Source organism: Manis pentadactyla, chromosome 15, assembly GCF_030020395.1.
Source record: "Manis pentadactyla isolate mManPen7 chromosome 15, mManPen7.hap1, whole genome shotgun sequence".
Lineage (NCBI taxonomy): Eukaryota > Metazoa > Chordata > Mammalia > Pholidota > Manidae > Manis > Manis pentadactyla.
In genome coordinates this window covers 11,614,823-11,641,365 of record NC_080033.1, presented here as the reverse complement: position 1 = coordinate 11,641,365, position 26,543 = coordinate 11,614,823, and the positions used below count along the sequence as shown (strand labels likewise).

The 26,543-nt window shown below is 55.4% G+C and overlaps 3 protein-coding genes across 4 annotated transcripts; 1 reads left to right on the top strand and 2 right to left on the bottom strand.

The window, feature by feature from the left end:
* The first annotated feature begins 164 nt into the window (after nucleotides 1-164).
* On the top strand, nucleotides 165-15,949 carry MAP3K10 (mitogen-activated protein kinase kinase kinase 10). 2 transcript variants are annotated; one of them, XM_036896497.2, is made up of 10 exons: nucleotides 165-1,249; nucleotides 5,144-5,324; nucleotides 8,328-8,476; nucleotides 8,920-9,095; nucleotides 9,676-9,922; nucleotides 11,505-11,621; nucleotides 13,433-13,577; nucleotides 13,664-13,776; nucleotides 14,099-14,752; nucleotides 15,491-15,949. In XM_036896497.2, exons 1-10 carry the CDS (start codon nucleotides 568-570, stop codon nucleotides 15,811-15,813), a joined length of 2,787 nt encoding a protein of 928 aa, XP_036752392.2. In that variant the 5' UTR covers nucleotides 165-567; the 3' UTR covers nucleotides 15,814-15,949. The 2 variants fall into 2 exon arrangements, with proteins under 2 accessions (XP_036752392.2, XP_036752390.2); XM_036896495.2 differs by having other exon boundaries at nucleotides 8,797-9,095.
* Nucleotides 15,950-16,132: 183 nt separating this feature from the next.
* Nucleotides 16,133-18,878, bottom strand: TTC9B (tetratricopeptide repeat domain 9B). The gene is made up of 3 exons (XM_036896498.2): nucleotides 18,209-18,878; nucleotides 17,456-17,638; nucleotides 16,133-16,470 (listed from the first exon to the last, which is right to left on the bottom strand). Exons 1-3 carry the CDS (start codon nucleotides 18,621-18,623, stop codon nucleotides 16,361-16,363), a joined length of 708 nt encoding a protein of 235 aa, XP_036752393.2. The 5' UTR covers nucleotides 18,624-18,878; the 3' UTR covers nucleotides 16,133-16,360.
* A 2,148-nt stretch (nucleotides 18,879-21,026) lies between these two features.
* On the bottom strand, nucleotides 21,027-24,852 carry CCNP (cyclin P). The gene is given in 7 exon segments (XM_036896541.2): nucleotides 21,027-21,267; nucleotides 21,964-22,115; nucleotides 22,205-22,363; nucleotides 22,938-23,093; nucleotides 23,165-23,254; nucleotides 24,569-24,792; nucleotides 24,795-24,852. Coding segments are annotated over 7 exon segments (1,005 nt in total). The 3' UTR covers nucleotides 21,027-21,101.
* Between the last annotated feature and the right edge of the window lie 1,691 nt (nucleotides 24,853-26,543).

The following is a 26,543-nucleotide window of genomic DNA, read 5'->3' as shown; positions in this document are numbered from 1 at the left end:
AAGCGACGCGGGCGGGGGCAGGACTGGGGCGGACTTGGAGGCCGGTGCTGAGGATGGGGACGACCCGACAGCCCCGCGCGTGAGGAGGGTGAGGGGCGCGCCACCCTGCTCCGGGGCGGATGCCCCCCGGGCCTCGCCACCTCCACCCCGCCCGGCGGTAGTGGTCCGGGATGCGGAGCCGGGGGCCGCCGGTGGAGCTGTGCGGGGTGAGAGGTGCGGGGAAGGGGGCTGCCTGCTGCCCTCGCCCTCGTCCCCCACCGGCGGGCCCCGGCAGGAATTCAGGAGCCGCGCGGCCAGGGCCTCTTAGAGCCCTAACGTTTGGGGGGGACAGGTGAACCCATCGCCCTACCCCCACCCCGCCCCGCCTGGGCAGCTGAATCAGCGGGGCCGACCCTGCCTTCTTAAGGAGGCATTTTCTTGCTCCTGCGGAGGCCCCCCAGCCATGAACCCCAGGAGCCCCCTAGGACTCGCAGGGACTGTCCCCCATCCTGGCCGCCAGGGCCCGCCCTCTGCATCCCGCGGGCAGCCTGTGTGAAGCGGCCTCCCGCAGCCCCCGGCCCCTCCCCCATGGAAGAGGAGGAGGGGACGGCGGCCAAGGAGTGGGGCACGACCCCCACGGGGCCTGTCTGGACCGCGGTGTTCGACTACGAGGCGGCGGGCGACGAGGAGCTGACCCTGCGGAGGGGCGACCGCGTCCAGGTGCTTTCCCAGGACTGTGCGGTGTCGGGCGACGAGGGCTGGTGGACCGGGCAGCTACCCAGCGGCCGTGTGGGCGTCTTCCCCAGCAACTACGTGGCCCCCAGCGCCCCGGCCGCGCCCGCAGGCCTCCAGCTTCCTCAGGAGATCCCCTTCCACGAGCTGCAGCTAGAGGAGATCATCGGTGTAGGGGGCTTTGGCAAGGTCTACAGGGCCTTGTGGCGTGGCGAGGAGGTGGCCGTCAAGGCCGCCCGGCTAGACCCCGAACGGGACCCAGCAGTGACAGCAGAGCAGGTGCGCCAGGAGGCCCGACTCTTTGGAGTCCTGCAGCACCCCAACATCATTGCCCTCAGAGGTGCCTGCCTCAGCCCCCCACACCTCTGCCTAGTGATGGAATATGCCAGGGGAGGTGCACTGAGCAGGGTGCTGGCAGGTCGCCGTGTGCCCCCTCACGTGCTGGTCAACTGGGCTGTGCAGGTGGCCCGGGGCATGAACTACCTACACAGTGATGCCCCTGTGCCCATCATCCACCGGGACCTCAAGTCCATCAACAGTAAGTGGTGTCCTGCCCACAAAACTTGCTTGTATGGAACCTTGTGAGGCCAAGCCTAGGTGGTGGGAAATGGGGACACCAGAAGACACTACCTAGGGCAAGAAAGAGCAGCAGTACACAGGACAAGGTGAGGCAGGACTTGCCACCATAAGGGAGGAAAAGAAGGCTCAGAAAGGTGGAGGGACTACCTGCCTCCCAGGCTAGAGTCATAGTTGCTCAATAAATAATGTATCTGTGAATGCCGGGACAGGCCCCGTGCTTCCTGTGTGCACAGGACACACAGTGAGTGCCCTCCTGGCACTCCCTGTCCAACCATAATATCAGAGTCCCCAGGCAGGGACAGGAAGAACCTAGCCTGGAGTCAGACCTTTCTCAGCCTTGGCACTGTTGACATTTGGGGCCAGATGATTGTAGGAGGTGGTCCTGTGTGTTGTAGGTTGTTTAGTAGCATCCTTAGTCTTCCCTGTCCCTCATCCAGTTATGACAACCAAAACTGGGTTCCAGACATTGCCAAATGTCCTTTAGGGAAAAACCTCCCCCAGTTGAGAACCATTTCATGGAGTCCTCCTAGGCCTCTGCCCCAGCTGGCTGAGGCCAACTGGAAAAGATGAGGGAGGAGGAAAGGGATGTGGCTTATGTAAATCTTCCCAGCTGCCTGGCTCATCACGGGCTCTCAAAAATCGGTTGGTTGGTTGGATGAGGACTGGGGCTTGGTGGAAGGGAAGCTTCTTCAGGACCCACATTTAGATCATGATGTCAGCAAATGTTAGTTGAGCACCTAGTAAGTAGGAGCCCAACAGGGTCCAAGATGGCCATGGTTTCTGCCTTTACAGTGGTCACAAACTAGAGATCTCATTCGTTCCCCACGTGTCCGAAGTGCCTGTTGTGTGCCAGACCCTGTCCTGGGCCCTAAGGATAGAGCAGGGGAACAGCCCTATCTTCCCGGTCCTCCCATCCTTCCTCACTCCCTTTCATTTCTGCATTTATGTATTCATCCTTTCATTTGGTATTTCTTGGGCCAGACTGTATGCTAAGCAAGAGGAATCAACAGGGAATGAGGCCAGCATGTTCCCTGCTTTCACATGAAATGGGAGGGTTTCCCCATTGCCCTCCACCTCCACCCCTCTTCTGTTTTTGATTCCTATCAATTCTACATGTTGAAATTTGTTTGAATCCATCCCACTATTTTTATGTTTGTTGCTATGCCCCTATCACCACCAACTGCAAGCACCTAGAACAGAGGAGTGAGTCTTCCTGCCTTCCAGGCCTGGCATTCGTATACTCAAAAGACAACTACCAAGTGCCCAAGGTGTGCCAAGCACTGTGCGAGGGCTGAGGAATTGAGCGAGACAGACGCACATGGCCCCTACCTTCACTGAGGCTCGTGCTCTGACTCCTCTGAAATGCTGGGTAAATGGAGGCAGGACTAACAGCATGCTCCTCTGGAAGGCTGGGGCCCCTTTCTGGCCCTTACCCCACTGACCCACAGCCTCCAGGGTGGGGTATAAGGACACACCTCCCCGCTCACCCCACATTTTCTGTAGCCAGTGCTACCTGGACAGTGGGGCTTTTAAGCCAGGGCTTCCTGCTTGGACAGTGGGACTGTTCCATGCCTGAAATGGGGGACCCAGAGCCTCCACAGCATGGCTTCCCCCATTTACCCTTCCCTAAGGAACCCCTCACTGATGTCACTCATTCATCGGTTCATTCTTCAACAGAATTAAGTGTCCTAGGCACTGTCCCCAGCTCTGGGATAACAGCCGTGAACAAGGCAGGAATCCCCTCAGGGAAGTTATGGTCTAGTGACCAGAAACAGATGGTTGGCACCTAGATAAGTGATGGAATTTTAAAGAGTATCAGGGGTTTTGAAGGAAACCAAGTAAATTAAGGGCGGAGCAAAGGGAGCGCTTTAGATCAGATAGTCAGGGAAGACAGTATTTGAGCAGAAACCTGAACAAAGAGGACCCAGCTTTACAAAGATCTGGGCAGAGCAAAGGTCCTGAGATGGGAATGAGCCTGCCATGCTGGAGAAATAGCAAGGAGACCAGAGGGATTGGGAGATCAGAGTCAGGAAGAGGTGGAGGCAGATGAGTTCAGAAGGGCAGGCAGGGCCAGATCACGATGACCTTGGGCACCACGGTGAGGCCATTGGGTATTTTACTCGATGTAGTGGAAGCCATTTGAGGGATTTAAGCAGAGGGTGATGTGATCAGATATATTTTTAAAGGGAACTGATTTAGGTCCAGCCTGGGAGATGCAGAGATAAAGTGAAAGACAGTGGGGTGTTCCCTCTGTCACAGGGTCACTCCACAAACAGGAAAGATGGAAGGACTTCTGGGAGGCGGAGTCACATGCTAGAGAGTCAAGGGAGACCCAAGAGGAGGTAGCATCTGAGTGGGGCTTTAAAAAATGGACAAGGTTAACAACTTTGTGACCTTGGGCAATATACTGAACTAACCTGAGCTGCTGCTTCTGCCAAAGGGGCATGGTAATAGAATTACTGCCTGGAGAAGCAGCCAGGAATGGCCAAAGATATAGCTGAAGAAATAAGGGACAATTATGATGACATCACATACTAATAATAATAGCTAATGCTTTTAAAGGAACTACTGCTGGTAAATCTTTACTAAAACCTAAAAAGTAAATGCCGTTATCTCCATTTAACACAGGAGAAATCTTGTGCTTCGAAAAATTGAAGTATACAAGGTTATGCAGCTAATAAGTGGCAGAGCTGGGATTCAAGGGCAGGACCCTATACTTTGGAGTCTCTGTTTGACAGAAGTAATAGAATATCATAGCAGTAAAAGACGGGGCCCTGATAACAGATCTAGTTCAGGTCTTTGCCCCACTGTTTTCTAGCTGTATGGTTCATCTTGGCCAAGTGACTTCATTTCTCTGGGCCTCAGTTTGCTAGTCAGTAAAACTGACTAGCTGGGTTGCTCACTAATTGATGCATGTGAAGGGCTTTGCACAGTGCTTGCCATGTAACGGGCTCCCGATGAACACTAGCCATGATTATTATTGCTGTTATTAACAACCCTAGGCTGTCAGTAAATTGGGCCATCCAGTGTGTTCGGGGATTATCAGTCAGATTTGGTCATAATAATGCTGTGTAACAAACTACCCTCAAAACAGTATCTTCAGACTCAGTGTCATTACTCACTGCTCATACACTCTCAGGCCAGTAAAGTGCTTTAGGCTAGGCCTCACTGCGGAGGTTTTGCTCCAAGTCTCTCTCATCTTCCTTGGACCGAAAGGCTAGCCAAGGCATGGCATCATGGTGATGGCAGAAGCGCAAGGCGGCTAACAGGCACATGGGGCCTTGGAAGGCTTAGGCTCGGAACTGGCACTGTGTCGCCTGTGCCTCATTCTGTTGGCCAAAGCGAGGCATGTGGCCAAGCCAGAGTAGAAGATGGGGAATACACTCTGCCTCTTTAGTGGAAAGAACTGAGAAGTCACATGGCAGACAACATGACACAGAAAGTAGAGCTGGGACCCTGAATGCAGTTATTTCACAGGGGGTGAAAAAGGCATAAGAAACCATGTTCATCTCTTCTGCTTATGGTTTGTTGTGCCAACTTCTGGGGAGTTAGGGAATTCAAAGCCTGGACCAAGGAGAGCCAAGGTGCCAGTGCTGGCCTTTCCCTGAGCTTCTCAGAGCCCAGGTTGGAATCAGGAAGGCAAGGGATGCAGGGGATGCTCCCTACACCCTCATGGAAGCCTGGGGGCAGGGATTAGAGCAGTGTGGAGGGTTTCGTGGTATTTGAGGCCAGAAAGGGGGATGCTGCAGTGGGGGCAGCTTGAGGGAGGCAGGGGTCAAGGAGGAGGGGCCAGGGCACTGGAGTCTGCAGCCCAGTGGGTCTGGGCTAACCAGCCTTTCTTCCTACCCCACAGTCCTTATTCTGGAGGCCATTGAGAACCACAGCCTCTCAGACACGGTGCTCAAGATCACAGACTTTGGCCTCGCCCGCGAGTGGCACAAGACCACCAAAATGAGTGCCGCAGGGACATACGCCTGGATGGCTCCAGAGGTTATCCGTCTCTCCCTCTTCTCCAAGAGCAGTGATGTCTGGAGGTGCTGATGGTGGGGCCAGGGAGGCCTCCTGGAATTGGGGGTGTTGAAGGCAGAGTGGGAGGGACAGTCTCCCACTGAACCCAGTATCCAGGCCTGGCAAAGGGTCCTGGCAGCAAGGTCAGATCAGCAGACAAGCGCCAAGGGTTCTGCTCAGCTGCAGAAGTGGCAGCTTGGGAGGATTTGGATTAGGGTAAAAAAAGGGTAAAAAAATTCCAAACATAGGATGTCAGCACCAAGTCCCCTCAGACACCATCCAGTACCCTGCCCGCACCTGTCAAACAGAAAACTGAGGCTTTTGGAAGCAACTCTGGATCCATTCATTTACTTATCCACCCACCCACCCATCCATCCACCGATCTGTCCACCCATCCATCCACGCATCTTTCTACCCATCCATCCATCCATCCACTCACCCATCCATCCATCCACTCACCCATCCATCTGTCCATCCACCCGCCCACCCATCCATCCATCCACCCACCCATCCATCCAGTTTCACTGGGTGCTATGGATATTGCAGTAAACAAAATAGACATGTTTCCCACCTACAAGGATAATTAAATTAATAACACAAGCTGAAAGCTGTTTTTAAGTTGAGAAAATTGTAAAATAACTAAAAAATAAGTTAACCCACCAGAAAAAGTATTAGATAGTATTAAGAGCTAGGAGGTTGGTCGAAAAGCACTCTGAGAGTGGGGGATGACTTTGGGGAGAGCTTTTCTGCGAAGTGATAGTTGAGCTGAATTCTGGATGACAAGAAGGAGCAGCCGTGGGAAGTCTGGAAGAGGAAGCCTCCCAGGCAGAGCGAACAAGACCACAAAGGAGGTAGTGATGTGCGAATGAGCCCGGTGTGCTCCAGAAACAGCTCTGCGGCCCATGTGGCTGGAGCAGAGCCCACAAGGAGGAAATTGGCAGGAAATGATATGGGAGAGAGAGCCGGAGGGCCCCAAGGATCAGGGACCAGACTGCAGGTTTCATTCTAAGTGCCGTGGGAAGCCCTCAGTGGCACTTCCAAACGATGGGATCAGATTTAGCACTGCAAAGGCTCCTGGGGCTGCAGGGGACAGGAGTGGGGGTGGGACGCCAGGGAGGAGGCTGTTGCCATTGCCAGTGAGACTTGGTGGCAGCAAAAAGTTCGGCCCAGTGCCTTCCACTGGGGCGAGGCCAAGGCCAGGTCAGTCCCCAGCTGAAGCTCCAGATGGACCAAGCAGCAAAGGCATGGCTTCTGGGCAGATGGATCAGACGGGAAGTCTTAAGTAGAGCAGCACAGCCCTTTGAGGGAAGTTCTGACTGGTTTTACATCAGGTGTTCATCTGATTTGTGGTACCAAACACTGAATGGAGCCATATTTCAGCAGCAAGGAACAGAAAACCCCAAATGGAAACATGACTGAAGTTTCTACTCTCCTGTAAAGCCCAAGATTGATATGGTGGCCCCAGCAGTAGGGATTCCGGGTCCTGCGTCAGGGCTCCTTACCACAGGGCAGGGCAATCCTTCCTTGTGTGGTCCTGTCCTGTACTTTTCAGGACACTTGAGTATCTGTAGTGTTCAGGCACCAGTGTCAGTAGCACTGCCCAGTCATTATGAAGATCAGAACATCCCCGCAGGTTTCCAGGGATGTGGGAGAGGTGGGCAGTTCATGCCACCTCCAGTTGAAAGCCACTGTATTTTCTTTCACCTTGCATGGCCTCCATTTCCAAGTTCACTTCATCATCCAAAATGGCTGCTTGAGCCCCAGCTCTTTTGTCCACATTTGAACCAGTAGGAAGGAGAAAAGAGGAGAAAGGCACCCCTTCTCTTTCAGGACACTTCCTGGAAATCAGGTGCACGCTGTACACCTCCTACATCCCCCAGGCCCAAACCAGTGCCATGTGGGCATACTCAGCTACACAGGAAGGTGAGGGGGAGGGATCATTTCAGGCAGCATACATGCCCTCAAATTGACCAGTGCTGTCACTGAGAAAGGAGGAGAGGCTGTCAGCTGCATGAGGGCAGGGGCTGTGTCCCTTGCACACAGCAGACACTTAATTAGTGTACATTGAGCGGATGCATGCATGGATATGGGGAGCATGGGGATCTACTACCCGCCAGGCACTGCACAGAACAGTAGTCAGGATCCAGAAGGAGCACAGTTCACTGAAGAAGACTGCCACAGGCAGTTGTAGCACAGAGACACGTGCTCTTGTATTGCAGAGCCATTAAGGACACTGTTGTGGGCATCAGACCTGAGTCTAAGTGTGGTTCCACCACTTAGTAGCTGTGTGGCTTCAGGCAGGCAACTCGGCCTCTCTGAGCATGCACTTACTCATCAGATGAAGTAGGGTCATACCAGTACCTTCTGCTTACAGGGCTGTTGTGAGGATTACTGAGAGTGCCTAGCATGGTGCTGGCCTGGAGGCAGTGCTTTATAAATGTTTTATAAACTGGTTTTTAGAGGTAAGTGCCGAGTATTCTGTAGGAACAGAGGAGAGGCCCCTAACCCAGCTTTGGAGGCGGTGGAACCAAAGAAGGCTTTCTGGCAGAGAGGGCACCTGAGTTGTGACTGAAAGGACAGTTATGCAAAGGGAAGGGTGTTCTCGACAAAGGGAACAGCATGTGCAAAGGCCAGAGATTAGGAAAAATAGGGCTTGTTCAACTGTTCAGTGTGGCTGAGAGGTGAAGCTGGGGTTGGTACAGGGACTGAGACTGCTTAGAAGCAAGGCTGCAGGGATCATCAGAGGTCAGGGCTAAGAAGGGTGGATTAGTCCAGTGGGCACAGGGGATCCCCTAAAGGTTTATGGGCAGGGGTGAGGGAAGAGAGGCAGAGCAAAGGGGAGACAGAAAGCCAACCCCACCACATTCGTTTGAGGTCAGGCTGATGAAGGTCAAATCAGTTCTTGCAGCCTCATCTGCCAGGGCTGGATGCTGGGGTAAGGGAAGCCTACCATGGACCAGAGGCAGGGCTGGGGTATTGGTGGGGGTTGGGGTAGGCTGCGGTATCACTCTCCCTCTCCCCACCTGCAGCTTCGGGGTGCTCCTCTGGGAGCTGCTGACGGGTGAGGTCCCGTACCGTGAAATCGACGCCTTGGCCGTGGCGTACGGCGTCGCTATGAAAAAGCTGACGTTGCCCATTCCCTCCACATGCCCTGAGCCCTTTGCCCGCCTACTGGAGGGTGAGCCGGGGCCCCGAGGAGAGGGCAGGCTCAGCTTGGGGTGGCAGGGGCCCTTGGGCCCAGACCTCACCCCTTCGTACCCATCCATACCAGTGGGTCCAGGAGTGAGGGAGAAGGGGCAGCAACCCTCGGAGCACAGTTGGCCCCATGCCCCTAATCCCTTGCTCTGACCAGGCCCACAGCCCTTAACGACAACCTGTTAGGAGGCATTCCTCCCTAATCCTTGATTCTACTACCAGTCAGCAGGTCTCTGGATTTCTCTCCGAGTTTCCCTGAGTGAAATATTGCCAAAACTTCAGCTCTGACTTCCTTCCCCTCAGCTCTGTGGAAGCAGTTTGTCCACAGTCCCTCAAAGTCCTGCCTTCCGCTGAGCAGGCCGATGCCCCAGAACATGGCCCCTGACATCTCCACTCCCACTGCTGCCCTCCCCACCCCCACCCCAGAATGCTGGGACCCAGACCCCCATGGCCGGCCAGATTTCCGCAGCATCTTGAAGCAGCTTGAAGTTATCGAACAGTCAGCCCTGTTCCAGATGCCGCTGGAGTCCTTCCACTCGCTGCAGGAAGACTGGAAGCTGGAGATTCAGCACATGTTCAATGACCTCCGGACCAAGGAGAAGGTGACCGCAGGCCACGGTGGGAGGGAGAGAGCGGGATGGCTGAGTTCTGATGCCTTGGACAGGGTGTCCCTTCCGTGAGCCCCAGTCTTTGGTCCACACAGGGCACAGGGAGCTTCTCTGCATGGTATGAATAGGATTAATAAGAGTAAGACACCCTGCCCTGAAGTACTTACAAGTGATACTGCATAGTGTCTGGCACTGGTTTTAACACATTACAGCAAAAATGAGAGAGGAGAGAAGGAAGGGGATGCATGAAAAAAATATGCAGAGTGTAAATCATTGTCGAAGTTGGCTGATGGGTACATTGGGTGTACTGTTCTCTCTCCACTTTTGTGGATGTTTGAAGTTTATCAAACTGAAGACAAAAATCAAAGAGGGGAAAAAAAACAGGGCACCCCTTTCTCTGAGCTAACACAGTCCCCTGCCCTGGCTAGTGAAGAGTGAGTTGGATGGTGCCCCCAATTTGCCCCACAGCGGGACGCCCTTGTGCAGGGCCCCAAACAGACCCGGCGGCCCTCAGTCCATCCCCAGGGGCAGAGTATGTGAGCCCCCCCCCTGGAGCCGCCCCTTTGCTCCCTAGGAGCTCCGGAGCCGCGAGGAGGAGCTGCTACGGGCGGCACAGGAGCAGCGCTTCCAGGAGGAGCAGCTGCGGCGGCGGGAGCAGGAACTGGCCGAGCGCGAGATGGACATTGTGGAGCGGGAGCTGCACCTGCTCATGTGCCAGCTGAGCCAGGAGAAGCCCAGAGTCCGCAAACGCAAGGGCAACTTCAAGCGCAGCCGCCTGCTCAAGCTTCGGGAAGGCGGCAGCCACATCAGCCTGCCCTCCGGTACCCGCCCGTGTCCCTTGCACATCCCCCAAGAGGCTGCTGGTCACATTCCTAACCCAGGGTTTATCTCTTCCTTTTATTTTTAAAATTGTTTTATTGCCCAGTATATCACACAATCAGGAAAAGACCAAAAAACCACACAGCGTAATAAGTTACTGCGATCGCCCCCTTGACAGCAGAGAGAACCTGCGGACCCCCAGAGGTCCTCTACATGCCCCCTCCAAACACAACTCCCGTCACTCCCAAGAGTAACCACTCTCTTGACTTTTAGGGCAGTCACTTCCTTACTGTTCTTTATAGTTTTGTCTCCCAACTATTTGACTATCTTTCAATCTGCCGCCTCTTCTCCCTTGCCAGTGATTTGTTGCAGACCTTCATCATTTGTCCTGTAGCATTTCCTACAGTCTGGATTTTGCCGTTTGCATCCCCCTGGTATTGCTTAACATGTCCTCCTGTGCCCTGAATTTCCTATAAATTGGTATCTGGTTAAACCATGTGAAATTGCTAATGTTCAGCCATTTTTGACCTGCAAAAAGACAAGTTTCACGTGAAGCAACCTAATAGGTGGATTTTAATCAGTTCCAAGTTTAGATGGTATTTTTTGTTGTTTTTTGCAAAGACAGCCTCCTAGGTCGTGTTCCAGTGTTCATCCCTCAGAAAGTCTGGCTGTCCCTCTCTTTGTGATGTTACAAGCCGTAGAGCAGTGCCTAGAACAGCACTGGCCACCGGAAATATAACACAAGCCACATGTATGATTTAAAATTATTTTTAATTTTCTAGTAGCCACATTCATAAAGGAAAAAGAAACAGGTGAAATTAATTTTAGCATAAAATAAAATATTTTATTTAGCCCAATATATCCAAAATGTTATGGTTTCACATGTAATCAATAGAAGAAAAACTGTTAGCAAGGTATTCTACCTTCTTTCTTTCCACTAAATTTTTGAAATCCAGTGCGTATTTTATATTTACAGTGTATCTCAGTCCAGGTGCTAAATTTTCATAAAAAATACTTGACCTATATTTAGAGTTTATAAAATTTACCATCACATTTACAGTTGAAAAAGTAGATTCACGTACCCAAGTTGTTCCAAACATGCTTAAATGTTTCCAGTAACAACTGAGTATGTGTTCTTAAATGTGCACATAGGTTAATTACAATTAAATAAATGTCCAGTTCTTCCTGTTGCACAAGCTGCATTTTAGATGCTCAGTTGCCACATGTGGCTAAAAGCCAGCATATTGGACATTCAGGCCTAGATCTTTAGTTAATTAGGGATCCAATTAGGATCCTTACTCTCAAACTCGAGTGTGCAGCAGAGGTGTCTGGAGGGCTTGTTACAATTAGATTGCAATGCACAGTTTTCCGGCTGTACTCCCCCCGCCCAGAGTTGCTGATTCAGGGAGGGCCGGGGAATATGCACTCACAAGAGGTTTCCAGCTGATGGGGACACTGCTGCTGCATTAAGGAATGCAAAATGGTGGTGTATCCATTCTAGCCTTTCTTCTACCTTTCTCAAAGGGAACTGCTCTTTGGTTACCTGTGAAACTGTTACTTAGGCAAGTCTCTTTCTTTCTGCAGGCTTTGAGCATAAGATCACAGTTCAGGCCTCTCCAACCCTGGACAAGCGGAAAGGATCCGATGGGGCCAGCCCTCCTGCAAGCCCGAGCATCATCCCCCGGCTGAGAGCCATTCGCTGTGAGTATCTCCCAAGTCCCTGACCCATCAGTCAGTCAACAAACTTTTGAGTACAGACCTTGCACCAAGCCAGAGGAGCAACAAGGAACAAGACAAGCAGGGTTCCCTCCCTCATTCTCATCAGGGGAAACACAATAGAAAAGGTTGCTGTCTTACATCAGGAAACTGAGGCTGGAGCAGGGACCTGCATGTAAGAAGGAGCAAGCATGCCGGATCTAAAGGAAGAGCATCTCTGGCAGAGGGAACAGCAAAGGCAAAGCCCTGGAGGTGGGAACAAGCACGGCCTGTTTATCAGCCCGGAAGGCCAACCTGACTGGAATAGAGCGAATGGGAGGGAGAGCAGAAGGCTTGTGGTCAAGGGCTGGAAGGGGCCAGATCACACCTGGCCCTGAGAGTGGGGATAAGGAATCTGGACCTAATTTTAAACGTGAAGGAGCCCCTGGAGTGCTGTGAGCAAGGCAGTGATGTGATAAATTTATCTTTTCCCTTGAGCTGGTGTGAGGGGTTTTTATATATAGTTTTTTGATTAGTTTATATATAGTTTTTGATATAGGGTTTTGATTATAGAAGGGCAGGAGACAAATGAAATGGTGGCAGCTGTGGGGGGACATGGCCACAGCTGGGGCTACATGGCAGGGGTACAGCCACTGGGGACACAAGGCTGACTCCTGAGTCTGTTCCACCCCGTCATTCAACCCTGGCCTTGCCCCACACATTCCCCTCTAGCACCTCTGTTTGGGCATCCGCTTTGTACCAGGCCTGGGAGGTCCTTCTTATGGAGATGCGGGGACAGTGACACGCAGTGGTTGTCAGTATTAGTACTGGGCTACCTTTAAAGTGTGGTAGGAACAGAGAAGAGAGAGCAACTGACTCTCCAAGGAACGAACTACTTCAGAGCTGGATGCTTGAAGGGCAAGTAGCCAACCAGGCCAGGAGAGGGACCAAAAGGGAGCTGACTCCCAGGTGAAGGGAACAGGCTGTGCAAAGGCATGGAGGTGTGAACATGCCCACCTGGGGGCTGGCAGACATGGGGTCCCCACCGTGCCACTCAGTGCCCTCTGCCTGGGCATCCCAGCTCCATCTCCTCCCTCTTCTCCTTCCTTCCCTCCCTCCCTGCACTGCGGGCATCCCGACCTCCCGGCTGTTCTGTGAACACTCCAGGCATATCCAGCCAAGGGCCTTGGCTTTTGCTGTTCCCTCTGCCTGAATGCTCTTCTCCCTTGTATCTACTTGACTTATTCCCTCACCTCCTTCAAGTCTTTGCTCAGATTCCTCCCCAAACGTGAGGCCTTCCCCAACTCCCCAGGCCCCTTTCCTGCTTTCTATTTCCCACATCACTTCCCACCCTCTAACCCCCTACACACCCCAGGTTACTTACCTCCTCTGATTCTTGTTGGTCATCGTCTTCTCCCACATACACATAAACATTCAAGGGCAGAGAGTTTTGCCTGCTTTGTCCACAACTGTCTTCTCAAGTACAGGGCTTGGCACACCACAGGTGCTCAGTAAATGGGGGAATGAGTGGGTGGTTGAAGGGTGAGGCTGTGAGGAGTGACAGGGGGCTGAGGGTCCACAGCGAGTAGCGAGTGAAGGGTCTCAAATGCCAGGCTGAGGAGCTGGGATGTTGTCCTCACAGCACTGGGGAGCTATGGAAGGATTTGTATCGGGAAGGGTCATGATTGGATTGAGAATCCAGGATCCCTTGGATTCCAGGGGGAGGGTGGATCCGAGGTGTGGGGGAAGTGAGGCTGGGAGCCCAGCAGGGACAGACTCTCCAAGATGCAGTAACAGAATGGTTTCTCTCTGCCCAGTGACTCCCGTGGATGGTGGTAGCAGTGGGACGTGGGGCCGCAGTGGGCCCCCAAAGAAGGAAGAACTGGTTGGGGGCAAGAAGAAGGGCCGGACCTGGGGGCCCAGCTCCACGTTGCAGAAGGAGCGGGCTGGAGGAGAGGAGAGGTATTGGTCCCTGGAGCCCAGCCCAGCCCCGGGCCCCACCCACAGGCCCAGGGCAGCCAAACCCCCATCTCTGGTGCTCTCCGCAGGCTGAAGGCCCTGGGGGAAGGAAGCAAACAGTGGTCATCAAGTGCCCCCAACCTGGGTAAATCCCCGAAACACACACCCATCGCCCCAGGCTTTGCCAGCCTCAATGAGATGGGTAAGAGGGTGAGGGTGCCTTTCAGAGGGAGGGATGGGTGTTCCCAAGACCATGGGGTGACCGTTCCCCAGGGCTGGTGGGAGGGAGCCAGGTCTCACAGGGCCGGTGGGTAGAAGGCATTCCTGGAAAGGGACACAGACCCCTGGGTGTGGGGGTCATTCCTGGAGGCAAGGAGCTTGGGGGTAGAATGGTTCCAGATCCATGCTTAGCACAGCTTGGAGGTCTCACTCTTGGAAAGGTCTCTGGGGACAGCCCCTTGCCACCAAGTCCCCGGGGGGCAGGGCCAGCCCCAAGTCGAGTTATGGCCCTCTCCTGGTTGCAGAGGAGTTCGCGGAGGCAGACGGAGGCAGCAGCGTGCCCCCCTCCCCCTACACCACCCCATCCTACCTCACCGTGCCGCTGCCCCCCGAGCCCTCCCCGGGCGCGCCCGCGCCCCCCACCCGGTCTGGGCCTAGTGGCCGGCGGCGCTGCGAGCTGGCCCTGCTGGGCTGCGCCTCGCTGCTGGGCGCTGTGGGCCTGGGCGCCGACGTGGCCGAGGCGCGTGTGGCCGACGGCGAGGAACAGCGGCGCTGGCTCGATGGCCTCTTTTTCCCCCGCGCCGGCCGCCTCCCGCGGGGTCTCAGCTCGCCCGGGCGCTCCCCGGGCCGCCGCGACGACGCCTCCCCTGGCCAGGGCCTGGTGCCTTCGGCCACCCTTGTGTCGCTGTCGTCCGTGTCTGACTGCAACTCCACGCGTTCGCTGCTGCGCTCGGACAGCGATGAGGCTGCGCCGGCTGCGCCCTCCCCGCCGCCCTCCCCACCCAGCACCAACCCACTGGTGGACCTGGAGCTGGAGAGCTTCAAGAAGGACCCCCGCCAGTCGCTCACGCCCACCCACGTCACCGCCGCGCGTGCTGTGAGCCGCGGGCACCGGCGGACGCCATCGGACGGGGCGCTGGGGCAGCGGGGGGCGCCCGAGCACGCAGGCCCCCACCCTGGTGAGTGAGGCGGCCCGCACCCAGAAAACGGCCCTTCTCCTATGCCCCCGGCGAGGTCCAGTGTCCTAGCCCCGCAGCCAGCCCTAGGATGCCAAGTTGGCCTCCTGCTCCTTAGCGTGGGGAGGGTGGGCGTCCTCGTGGCCCTCACTGCTGGAGGCCGTGTGGTTTCCGGGTGACAGACACAGGAAGAAGCCTGATGGCAAACTCTAATGCCTACAGGGACAGGCAGGTGACATGAATGACTACATGAGCTAACACTCATGTGCTAGGCCCTGTTCTCTATCCATTTTTTAACAAAGACAAAGATGAATACAAGAGAGGTAAGTACCTACTGTCAGGCACTGGGCTGCTCGTTTTACGATTACTGTTACTATTTTATCTAATCCTCACCTATTTTGTGAGCTGCTGCTCTCCCCATCCAGAGACAGTGGCATGCCTACCTTCTCTCTAGGTCTCTCTTTGTGAACCTAGTCCAGCGGAAGAGAGCTGGGAGGGATGAGGGCATTGTCTAGAGGGGCAACAAGGAAGCGGGCTCTGGAAAGATCAGGAATACACCCAGATAAGTGAGCAACTACCTACGCTCCAGGCCCAGGCAAAGGACCACCCGCTGCTGAAAAGTGGGCCCAACAAAATCAGATTTTTCACAAGTCAGAAATACCCATTTTCATGTGAGAGCTACTGGCTTTTAAATACCACCCTCTGGCCTACCCCGCTCATCTCGTCTGATTCTCTTATCAGGCCCTCGAGACCCCCTGGACTTCCCCCGCCTGCCTGACCCTCAAGCCCTGTTCCCAGCCCACCGCCGGCCCCCTGAGTTCCCTGGCCGTCCTACCACCCTGACCTTTGCCCCGAGACCCCGGCCAGCTGCCAGCCACCCCCGCCTGGACCCCTGGAAACTGGTCTCCTTTGGCCGGACACTCAGCATCTCACCTCCGAGCAGGCCAGACACTCCAGAGAGCCCTGGGCCCCTCAGCATGCAGCCCACACTGCTTGACATGGACATGGAGGGGCAAAGCCAAGACAGCACAGTGCCCCTGTGCGGGGCCGACGGCTCTCGCTGAGGCCTGCCCACCACCGCCCGCCTGGGCAGCTATGAATGTAGTGCCCCAGGCCCTGCCCCTGCCCACTGTGCCACAGGTGGGGGAGGCCCTGGGCAGGATACTCTATTTATTGGGGAAAAGGGGGGAGGGGGACCAGTTTATTTATTCCTTTTTACCCCAGGGGGTAGGGCCCTGTGCCCGCCCTGCAGGGGATTGGGGGTGGGCAGGGATACTCAGGGACAGGGCATCATAGGGGATTTGGCACAAAACAACATTAAAGGTAACCCCTGCCCCCTACTGCACTTGGCTATGTGTCTTTCCCTGGCATCGGGGCCCTGATCCCAGGTCATCCCCAGTAGGGCACCCCTCCACCCCATGCTTCCTCCTTTGGCCTCTCTAGGTTTCTGGGATCCGGGAAGTGAAGCCCAGGCCTTGTCCCCTCCCTTGGTCCCACAAGAACACCACACAAAGAAGTTATGGTCACCAGTGACAAGTGCTTTACCAGTGAGCATGAGTCAGGGAAGTTACATTGTGAAGGGGGGCTAGGGACAGTTCCCCTAGGTCGGCCTCAGCCAACGACATCCCGAGTCCCAGCCCCAGCCCCACTGTCTTCCCGCTGGAGGCTGCAACGGTTCATCTTCAGCTGAGTCAGCTGGATGTAGCGGAGGACATTGGTGTCTGCAGGGGAGGTGGGCAAGGCATTATCTGCGTGTCCAGGGGTGGTATCAGGTGGCAGGTGGTATCTGCACCACCTTGGCCCACACCTCGCTGTCCCCAGCCTTCAACGGCTCCCGCACACAGCCAGTATTGCCAGAGCCCTTCCCTCAAAGCCCCAGCCACAACAAGCGGAGCAGGGGCATCTCACACCTCCATTCTTTTGTATTTGCTATGCCCTCTGCCAGGAATGCCTCTGCTCAGAGACTCCTGTCACACTTCTACCCAGCCTCCACCGACATCTTCAAGGAATCTGTTCTCCCCAAACCACTTACCAGGAAAATGAATCTTGCCTCTGCTCCCTCAACCCTGTCATGCACCTGTTGTGCTCCCTGGTCATTGGCTATTACAAAACAGCGAGCGAGCACACACACGCGCGCGCGCACACACACACACACACACTCTCTCTCTCTCTCTCTCTCTCTCTCTCTCTCTCTCTCTCTCTCTCTCTCTCCTAGGCTCTCTCTTAGAGCACAAGGAAGAAACCTTGAACTCCTCCTCCCCACCACACATTGCCTGGCATTGCCTTCCCTGGGGTCTGCATCCCAACATGTGCCCAATATGTGGGGGGTGGGGGGACAGGTGAATGAATAGGTAAGGGTGTGAATGGGTTGGTGAGTGGATGAATGAGTTTGGTGGGGGTGGTAGTGGAGATGGGAGAGGGTGAGTGGATAGGACAGTGGCTGAGCAGGTGAGCAGATAAATCAATGACTGAATAGATGAGGTGGCTGGGTGAATGTCAGAGACCTATGGGTGAGGAGATGTTTGGCGGGTGAAGGGATGGGTGAATGGTGGGTGAGCAGCTGCGTGGGTGTGTAAGGAGTAGGTGGGTGGAGAGGGCAACGTCGGGTGGGGGTGCGGGGGTTGTACAGCACTCCCTCCAAGCAGCTCTGCCCTACCCTTCCCTTGTTTCCTCTAGCCCCTTTCCCTGCTCCTGCCGGCCCCTCACCTGTGGGCTCCCGGCTGCGGGCTTCCTGCAGATAGCGCAGCGCGCGCGCATAGTCACCCAGGTGGTAGAAAGCAATGCCGGCGCGGTAGGTGGCCTTGAAGTTGCCCTGCTGCTTCTCCAGCACCTTGAGGCAGTACTCGCGAACCCGCTCATAGTTCACCAGCTCCGACTGCAGCAGGCAGGCTGCGGGGGCACCGGGGCGGTGCTCTCAGAGCCTGGCGGCACCCTCCAGCCCTCACCTGACCGCAAGGAGCCCGGCCTTCACTGCACGGAACCCCCACCCTTTCCCTCAGCTGAACCGGGCCTAAGGGATTGCTCCGGCTACCAGGGGCCTCCAATCTTCTGACCAATTAGAATAGAATCAATCTGCGCCGCCGCTAGAGGGCGCGAAAAACACAGACAAGCTCTTATGGGTGACTAACGGAGGTTTCCGTAGAGGAGGGTACCAAGGGCAATTTCAAGTGAGGGATGGGGTCTTGAATGGCTCATCCAGGGTAAGATTTTCTCACCCTAGGTTCTCAGGTGGCAGTCCAGAGCCCATTTCCTACATCCCAGCTCCTTCCAGCCCAGTGTTGCCTTACACCCTTGATCCCTCTCCTGGATAAGTTCTGAGGTCTAACCCCTACAGACCCCAGCCCCGAGGTCTATCCCCCTTCAAGCCTCCAGCACCGCCCCACACACAAGGCTGCATGAATGCCTCTCACTCCCACTCCTCTGACATACGCTCCCTCTGTGCCCCATGACGGCTCGTACCCGTGAGAGAGTCATAACATTCCACCTCCGTGTTCTCCACCAGGCGCCGCTGCTCCTCACTGAGGCGGGCTGGCCCCGGGCTGCTGGCGGGCCCAGGGGCGGGAGCGGGCAGGCCCCCAGGGCGGGCTCCCTGCGCCGCCTTCAGCTGCAGCAGTGCCCGATGATACTTGCCGATGGCTTCCCGGAACTTCTTCTCCCGGTAGCAGCGCTGGCCCTCCGCCTTGAACGCCACAGCGGCCCGCAAGCTGCTGTCGAGCGCCGCCCCCAGGCCTCCCGACGGCTCTGAGGCAGGACCGGGCCGAGCCGAGCCATGGCAGGGGCCCGGACCCGGAGGGGAGAGGGCAGGAGGCGGGCGCGGCGGAGGCTCCGGGGCAGCGCTGAGCATCAGCACCGGGGACAGCGCGCCGCGCTGCATTGTGGGAAACTCCTGCGGCCGCCGCTGCAGCTACCGCATCGCCCCCCACGGGGCCGGTCCCCACCCTTTCTCCGCCCCCGCACCTCCGGCAGCCGATTCCGGCTCCCCCTATGGGTTTAGAGAAACCCCTCAAGACTTTCCCACTCTCCTTAAAATCAGCCCCAGTCCTAGTTACCCAGCCGTCCTCTCCCTTCTTCCCACTCCTGTTGTCCTCATCACCCTCCTGCCTGCTTTCCTCCCCATGCCCAAATCTCCCAAAGCTTTCTAGAAGGAAATTAACAAGTCTAGGGCAAAGAGCCGGAAGACAATAACTTCATGGAAAGCTGGTTTCCAGCCGATTAGGCATTCGGCATGATAAGAACACAGACTGTGGACTCAGGCTGCCCAGATTCAATTCCCTGCTTATCTTCTCATTAGTTGTATGGCTTGGACAAATAAGTTAAACTGTCTGGAACTCTGTATCCTCCTCGGTAACAAGGGACCATAATAGCAACTTTGAAACTTATTCCTTTATCTCTGCAACAAATATTCACTGATATCTTTTCTCTGCCTGCCTCTGGGCTGGGTGATGCTGGGACACAGCAGGGACTGAGAGAGCCTCAGACCCTACCCTAGGGACTGGGCCACTAGTCCAGTGGAGAGACAGACTAGTGACCAGAGTAGGAGAGCCTGGGAAGTTCAGGCAAAGTGGTTGGGGCAGGATAGGGGAGGCACATGCAGAGGGATCAAGGCCAGGATGGGGGAGGTACCACAGGCTGTGAAGAGGCAACTGCCTCTACTTCTTGCCCTCATTAAGATCACCGGGTAGGACAGTGGAAAACAGGTGAGTGACAGCTCAGAGTGAGCAGCATGATAATAAAACAATATACAGAAAAGAAACATGTGAGAGGCTTTTGAGAGAAAAACTGAAGATGAATGAGGTGGTTGTATTCAACCTTCCTTAGCTGTTTTACTAAGTGGTGGGAATTTAGCTCCTTGATCTTCCTCTGCCTTGCCCTCCTGTGTAGTATGGGGATAACAAGTGAACTCACTGCAAAGCAGTTGTAAGGACTGAATTATATGATGTAGATCCGGCACAGTAATGGATAACCAACAACTTGTGTTTCTTATCATCCATGAGACTAGGAGGTACGTGATCGTAAGTGCCTGGCTCTGAGTCAGCATCCATATATAGCTCTTGAATGGATGAGTGAATGAATAACTTTATGTATTACCCCACCCCAGCCCACCCCCACAAGACCCTAGCTTGGGCCTTAGCCCCAGACACCAAGACTGTATTTTGGCTCTACCCTCTGCCTCCCACTGCACATTCTCCCTGTGGAGATCTCATGGCAGGTCCCACCGGACAGGCCCAAACCTGAACACAGCACCTTCCATTCCAACAGCAGCATCTGCTTCTCTCTCTCCTAGTACTTTGCTCTGCCATCCCTGGTCTTCCAACTTTGAACATCTCAGGGACAGGAACTCCCTCTTCTCTGAACCCCCAAACCCAAGTTTGGTCAAGAGTCTAATATTCCTGAGTCTGAATTCCAGAGCAATGAGGTCACCTTTCTGCACTTCAGGTGTTTTGTTTTGTTTTCATTAAAGACATGGAGACCTATTGATTCATTACAAATATTTTCTGAGCACCTGCTAAATGGCTAGGTGCCAGGGGTTCAGTATCAATGGGACAACTATACCTAACCCACAGTCCTGCTAGAACACAGCGGTACCACTTTCACAGCACCTACTAGGTGTCAGGCACTGTCCTAAGCTCTCATATATTAACTCACATCCTCATTACACCTCTGTAAGGTCGGTGCCATAATTATACCTGTTGACACTGTGGCATTTCAGAAGTTAAGTATATCAGATCCCATTTATGGAACACTTGCTATCAAAGACAGGTACTATCGCAAACTGATGAACCTCCGAGGCCAACATGCGTGATATGTGCAACCATCTTTAAAGTACTGAATTAGCTGCCAACATATACAAGCAGAGATATTTATGGAATTGCAAATTTTCAGCTTCATTTGAACAAAATCTGAACATCTGGTAACACCGAGGTAGCATTCCTCATGACTGGGGCAGGCATTCTCACAGATTCCCACAGTCCCCATCCCTCCTAGTTTATTCCCAACCATGAGACCGAGAGTCATTCAGTTTGTAGTGCACTTTCCTTTCAGCATCTCTGACCACCTACCTCCCGCAAGCGTTTGCGCTGTTCTCGGTTTTATTTGGCTGAGCAGCGCTCGTGGAAGCCCGCCGGTGCCCTCTAGCGGAGCAGTCCATAATTTACATTGCAAAGCCCAGCAGCCATTCATGGGTGAGAACATCCAATCGGAAGGATGAGAGACCCGGAAAGTGGCCAATCAAAAGTGAGAGAGGCCGAACTCCTCTACCAATGAGGGCAGGGAGAGCTCGGAATAAAAGAAACTCTTTTATTGAAGTGGGAGAGGGACACAAACGGAATCTTTTTTGATCTGGCCTCGGGGCTCAAGGAGGCCCGGGCTGGGGGCGGCGGAGCAGGCGGGCGGCGGCGAGGCTGGTGCCCTGGCGCTGGGGCCGCGCGTACTTGAGGAAGATGGCGGCACGGCCGGGCGCCGGGCCTCGGAGCGCGGCGCGTACCATGAACGGCTCCAGCTGGCCCAACTCCGCTGGGCTGCGGCGTGGAGACGGGGAAACTGAGGCGGGGCAGGGGTAGCGTGGAGACGACCTGTCCTCGGAGCTGGGGACCGGAGGCTGGGAAGACACGTTTACTTGGGGCCCCGAGGACCCCTCAGGAGCTCTCTAGAGAGTGAGCGACTGGAGGGAGCCGAATAGGGGCCGACCCTCGATTCTCCCCGCAGGGCGCGGCCAGGGAATAGCCAGAACCACGGGGAGGGAAGGCGTGGGGCCGAGGATGGGCAGACATCCAGCTCTACCCTGGGCGCTCGGGCTGCGAGGAAGATGAAGCACCTGCCACGCAGTGGCATGGTTAAGGAGGTTGGGGGCGAGGGCGCCTCTAGCCGCTAAAGGAACACGCCATTCCTTGGAAGGAGATTCGAGGCTGGCAGACTCCTCAACCCGGGAACCTCAGAGCATCTTCCGAGCCTCAGGAGATCCTATCTTCCACCCTGGCCAAGGTTAAGGGTCCCCAAATCTGGACAAACACTCCATTCTCAGAAACTCCGAGACTAGACAGATATACACCATTCTCTCACACCCAGAAAAATCGTTAAGGTGCCCCCCACCTGCCACCTATAACTATCTTCCATTCTCTGGGTCCGTAAAGACAGCGACCAGGAAGGTAGGTCCCTGAGCCACAGAGAGACCACCACCACCACCACCACCACCACCACCCGCCCCCAGGCCATACCTGTAAAGCGCCGGCTTGGGCCCGGAGCCCGTCCCGTCGAGCATGCGTTGCGCCAGGCTTAGCGCCGCAGCTGCGCGACGGCCAGGCTCCCATCCTGCGGCCTCGGCCTCCAGCAGAGACAGCTCCAGGAAGTAGGTGGCAAGTAGCATCACCTGCCAGAGCTGCGGGCCGATCAGGCCACTCCCCTATCCCGTGCAGGCCATACCCCTATCCCCGCGTGCCCTTCTCCTACCCCGCGCACCTGGGGGCTGCTCCGGGCGAGGGCAGCGAGTAGCCCGAGGCAAAGCAGTGGGCCTGGGTGGTGCAACCGGAAATCCAAACAGCTCAGGATGCGGCGCTCTGCCCGCAGAAGCTCGGCTCTGGAAAAGGAGCCAGCTCCCAGGAGGCAGAGGGAGGCGGGCTGCGGATGAGGGAGAAAGAGGTCGGGGAGTCTTGGATCCCCCACCGTTACTCCCTGTCCTGGAGCGCCTGGGATGGGTTCAGTCACCGCTCTGAACCTCATTTTCTGCTCTGTAAAATGGGGCCTTTGATTTGTTGTATGGAAGTCATGGAGAGCACCGGCTGCAGAGTCAGAGAGACCTGGCTGGGTTGAGTTCAAACCCTACTAATTATTCACTGTGTGATATGGAAATTCGCTGAAGCTCCCTTGAGAAATCCGAACCTCATTCTTAAAATGGAGATGTTATCCCTACCTCCCAGGCAATTCTGCACGTAGTCCTAATTATGCATGTCAAGGACTGTAAATATTCAAGACTTGAGTCCAAGTCCCAGCTGCTGGACTTTGGGCTAATATCTTCCTTTCTCTGTCCCTCAGTCTCTTCCTCTGTTAAAGGGACACATGGGTAACCCCTACTTCATACAGATATGCTAGGATTCCACGAGTAGGTAAACGGCTCGCTTGGCACACAGTAGGGCTTTTAATCTGTGAGGCGGCGAGGAAAGGCTCCACTCCCACAATCCCCACCCTGAAGTACCTCAGGAAGCACGCATTCTTCCATTTTGCAGGCCACGAACAGGCAGGCCACGCCCAGCAGCTGCAGGCGGTGTAGGCGCACTCGGCCCGCGCGCAGGTAGGCATCAAGCAAGTGCACGGCCAGGTAGAGGGTTTCCCCTGCCAGGCCCAGGTACTCCTGGGGAAGGCCACGCATGACCACCTCTAGGCGGCAAGCCGGCCTAGCCATGCCCCCTCCCGGGTACGTACGTGCACCTGGACCAGCCAGTCCACCACCAGCGCCCGCATCTCCGGTGTCACAGTGCGGGGCAGAGCCCTCCGAGACAGCGTGCTGCACACCTGGGGTTGGGCAGGGATGGCCTCAATCCCCACACCTGTGCCTCGGCTTATCTCCTGAGCTCCAGCCCTGGGTGCGGCAGTCTCGTTGCCAGTGGGATGTCGCACGAGTGCCGCACCCAAACCGGCCTCGAGTCTCTCCTTGAAACGCGCTCCTCTTCTGAATCCCCATCTAGAGCCTTGAACTTTGTCCTCGACTCCTCCCTGTCCACCTCCACGGCCGTGGGACCTCCCGAGTCATCTCCCCGATTCCCACACTCCACTTTTGGCCACCAGCCCTCAATCCATCCTCCTTAGAGCACCCAGAAGCGTCTTCAGTACAAATCTGGCCAGGGAACTCCCCTGTTTAAAACCTTCCCCATGGCTTCCAGTGCCCTTAGGACAGTCTTAATTCCTCTCAGACCCTCAGGCCCAGCCCCTGCTTGGACACCCCCTCTTTCTGCACCACCCACAGCTACCACAGCCTTCTTTTGGCCCTAGACTGTCAAGCTCATTCCGACCTCAGGGCCTTTGCACTCTCGGCCTGTTCGCTCCACTTGAATTGGGCCTTCCCATGTCTCTGCATTGCTGACTCCTCATTCAGGTCTCAGCTCAGAGTTCCTTTTTTCTGCACTTCCCCCTGCACCCCATCCCTCCATCTCAGCACCTATTTTCCTCCTAGCATTTGCAGTCTGGAGTGAGCTGATATTTCCTTGTGTGTTTGTCTAGGTGCCCTACTAAGCTGCCAGCATCACAGGGCAGGAATTTCTGTCCAGATCACAGCCGTATGTCAGTTCCTAACACAGGCCCTGGTCTGGGAGAGATGCTCACAGAAGTTCATAAAATAAATTCATCCCTTCAGTGTTTTTCCTAACAGTGCTTGTCTCATACAGATATGTGGGGACTACGGTGTCTTTGTGGCCCTTCAGAAATAATCACCTACATTTGCTTAGCTCCCCACAAGGACAGACTGATGTTCCTCACGGAATCCCTAATGCCTAGTTCATGCTCAAAAACATTTAATAAAGCTCCAAATATTTGTTAAACGAAGAGATATGAGGGACAAATACGAGCGGCTATGAAATGCCAAAGGAGGGGCTGCACACAGCCTGGCGACGCGGGAAGAGCGTGAGAAAGAGCAAGCCAAAAGTTGGGGCGCCGGTGCTGGGAAGTCAGCGGGAAGAGCTAAGAGCCCGGCGGCGCGGCGGCAGCCCGGGGCTGCTTGTTGGGTAGGTGCTGGTGAGCGGGTCAGCTTTGGCTGGTCTGACCCGACCCTCTCCGGGGCCCTCTAGGGCTGCGGGCGACGCCGGCCCAGGGCTCCCACCAAGCTCCGCTCACCATGACTTCGGCGAAGATGTCTCCGGCGTACTCGCGCTCTCCCTCCAGCCCGAGCGCGCTTAGCGCCTCCTCCAGCCCCGGCGGCGCGCGCGGCCCCAGGGGCCTCTCTGGCCGTCCTGGGGAGGCGCTCGTTCCCGCAGGGACGCCGTCGGGGGCTGGGGCACTCCGAAGCTCGGGGTCACGGGACGCATTTGGACTCTGCAAGGGAGAAGGGCTAGAGGTCGGCGCTTGCAGAGGGGCACCTGCCGCGAGGTGGGCCCCTGGCTCCTGCATCTCACCAGCATCCTCAGGGTGGCGTTGAGGGGCGAGCCCAGTGCCTACCTCCTCCAGCTGAAGCCAAGGACAAGCAGCGGGCGGTTTAAATACTCCTGGGCGCGTGCGCGCTGAGCATGCCTCGCCTGGGCAGGTGCATAGGCGATGGCGAATGCTACCTAGGCTGCCTCTGCCCCCTTCAAGCTCTGTAAAGTCAGGCAGCTGGAGTCAAGTGGTCAAGCTGCTGCCTACCACGTGACCCAAAAGCAGTCTCTCTGAGCCTCACTTTCTACAGCTATAAAGTGGAGATTTGTTTCCAATAAGACTGTTCAGTGTCCAGTACAGGGCTTAACACAGTAAAAGCTCAAGACATGGAAGGTATAAATCAGTTAATATTTCAGAAGGCCTGTGCTCCGTGCTGTGAGTATTCAGATGAGCGAATGGCTGTGGTTGCGGCCTTTACCAAGTTCAGGGCCTGAAGCCCAGGTGGCGCTGAGGACAAGTGGCCAGCGGTTAGCTGATCTACGCAAGTGCAGGGGTGGCCTCACTGCTCCCCTGTTCCCATCCGCTAGAGTCTGTTCCCCACAGGCAGCCAGAGGGATCCTGTGCACACCTGAGTCAGCTCACTCTGCCTGCTCAGAGCTCCATCGGGGCTCCCCTCTTTCTCAGGCTGGAAACGCCTTGGTGCCCTGAACTATCATTCCGCCCCTCCGCCACACACCTTCAAGCACATCCCCTCTTCCTTTCCCCCTCACTCACTCCTCTCCCACCCCACTGGCCTCCTGGCCCCTCACCCCAACCAGACTCGCTCCTGCCTCAGGGCCTTTGTGCTAGTATTTCCTCTGCCTGAAACGCTTTCGCCTCAGAGATCCTTTTCCTTTAAGGCGTTTGCTAACTCAGATGTTACCTTCTCTGTGAAAAGTGCCATTGTCTTGCCAATGGGTTTCAGCCCTGGGCAAGTTCGCTGTGGATTCAATGTGACCAAAGAAATTGACAGCAAACATTCTTGGGGTGAAAGGGTTATACCCAACTTTATTTCCAGGTGGCAGGTCAGTCACTAAAATCCCATTCACTCAGAGCGAGTCTGTGTGCAGCAAGCTGGTCTCTGCCTCTGAGCCCCTCTGTCCGCACAGCTGTCCTCTGGGCCTCTCTGCACAGCCGTCCCTCATTAACTATTCTCTGGGCCTCTGTCCTTGGTGCTGCCACCACTCCAGCCTCTGCTCTGCTCTCCTGCAGCCTTGCAGCCCTGCCACCTATTATGCCCAGAGCACTGGGCGGAGCTCCGTATATAGAGTCAACAGCCATGTATTGCCCACAGGTGTGCAGTGAGCTAGTCAACCAGGGCCAGGTGAGAATCCTGGCCACAAGAACTCTCATTTTATCCACAGCCATCCTGAGTGTTTCTTGTCCCCATCCTCTGCATTAATTCTTCCTTAGCACTGATTATTTGCTGACTCCCTCCTGACAAGAGGGTGAACCGCATGAAGGCAGGGCCTCTGTTTTTTCGCTGCTGTATTCCCAGTACCCAGAACAGGGCTTGGCACATATAAATATCTATTGAATGAGTAAGTGAGCACGCTGGGAGGAATTTAGAGATGATGGGCCAGAAGGGCCTCTCCGAGAAGGTGATCTTGGAGCAGAAACCTGGAAGAGAAGGAGTCAGGAATGCAGAGAGGGCAGAATATTCCAAGAAGGAACAGCATAAGCAAAGGTCCTCAGGTAG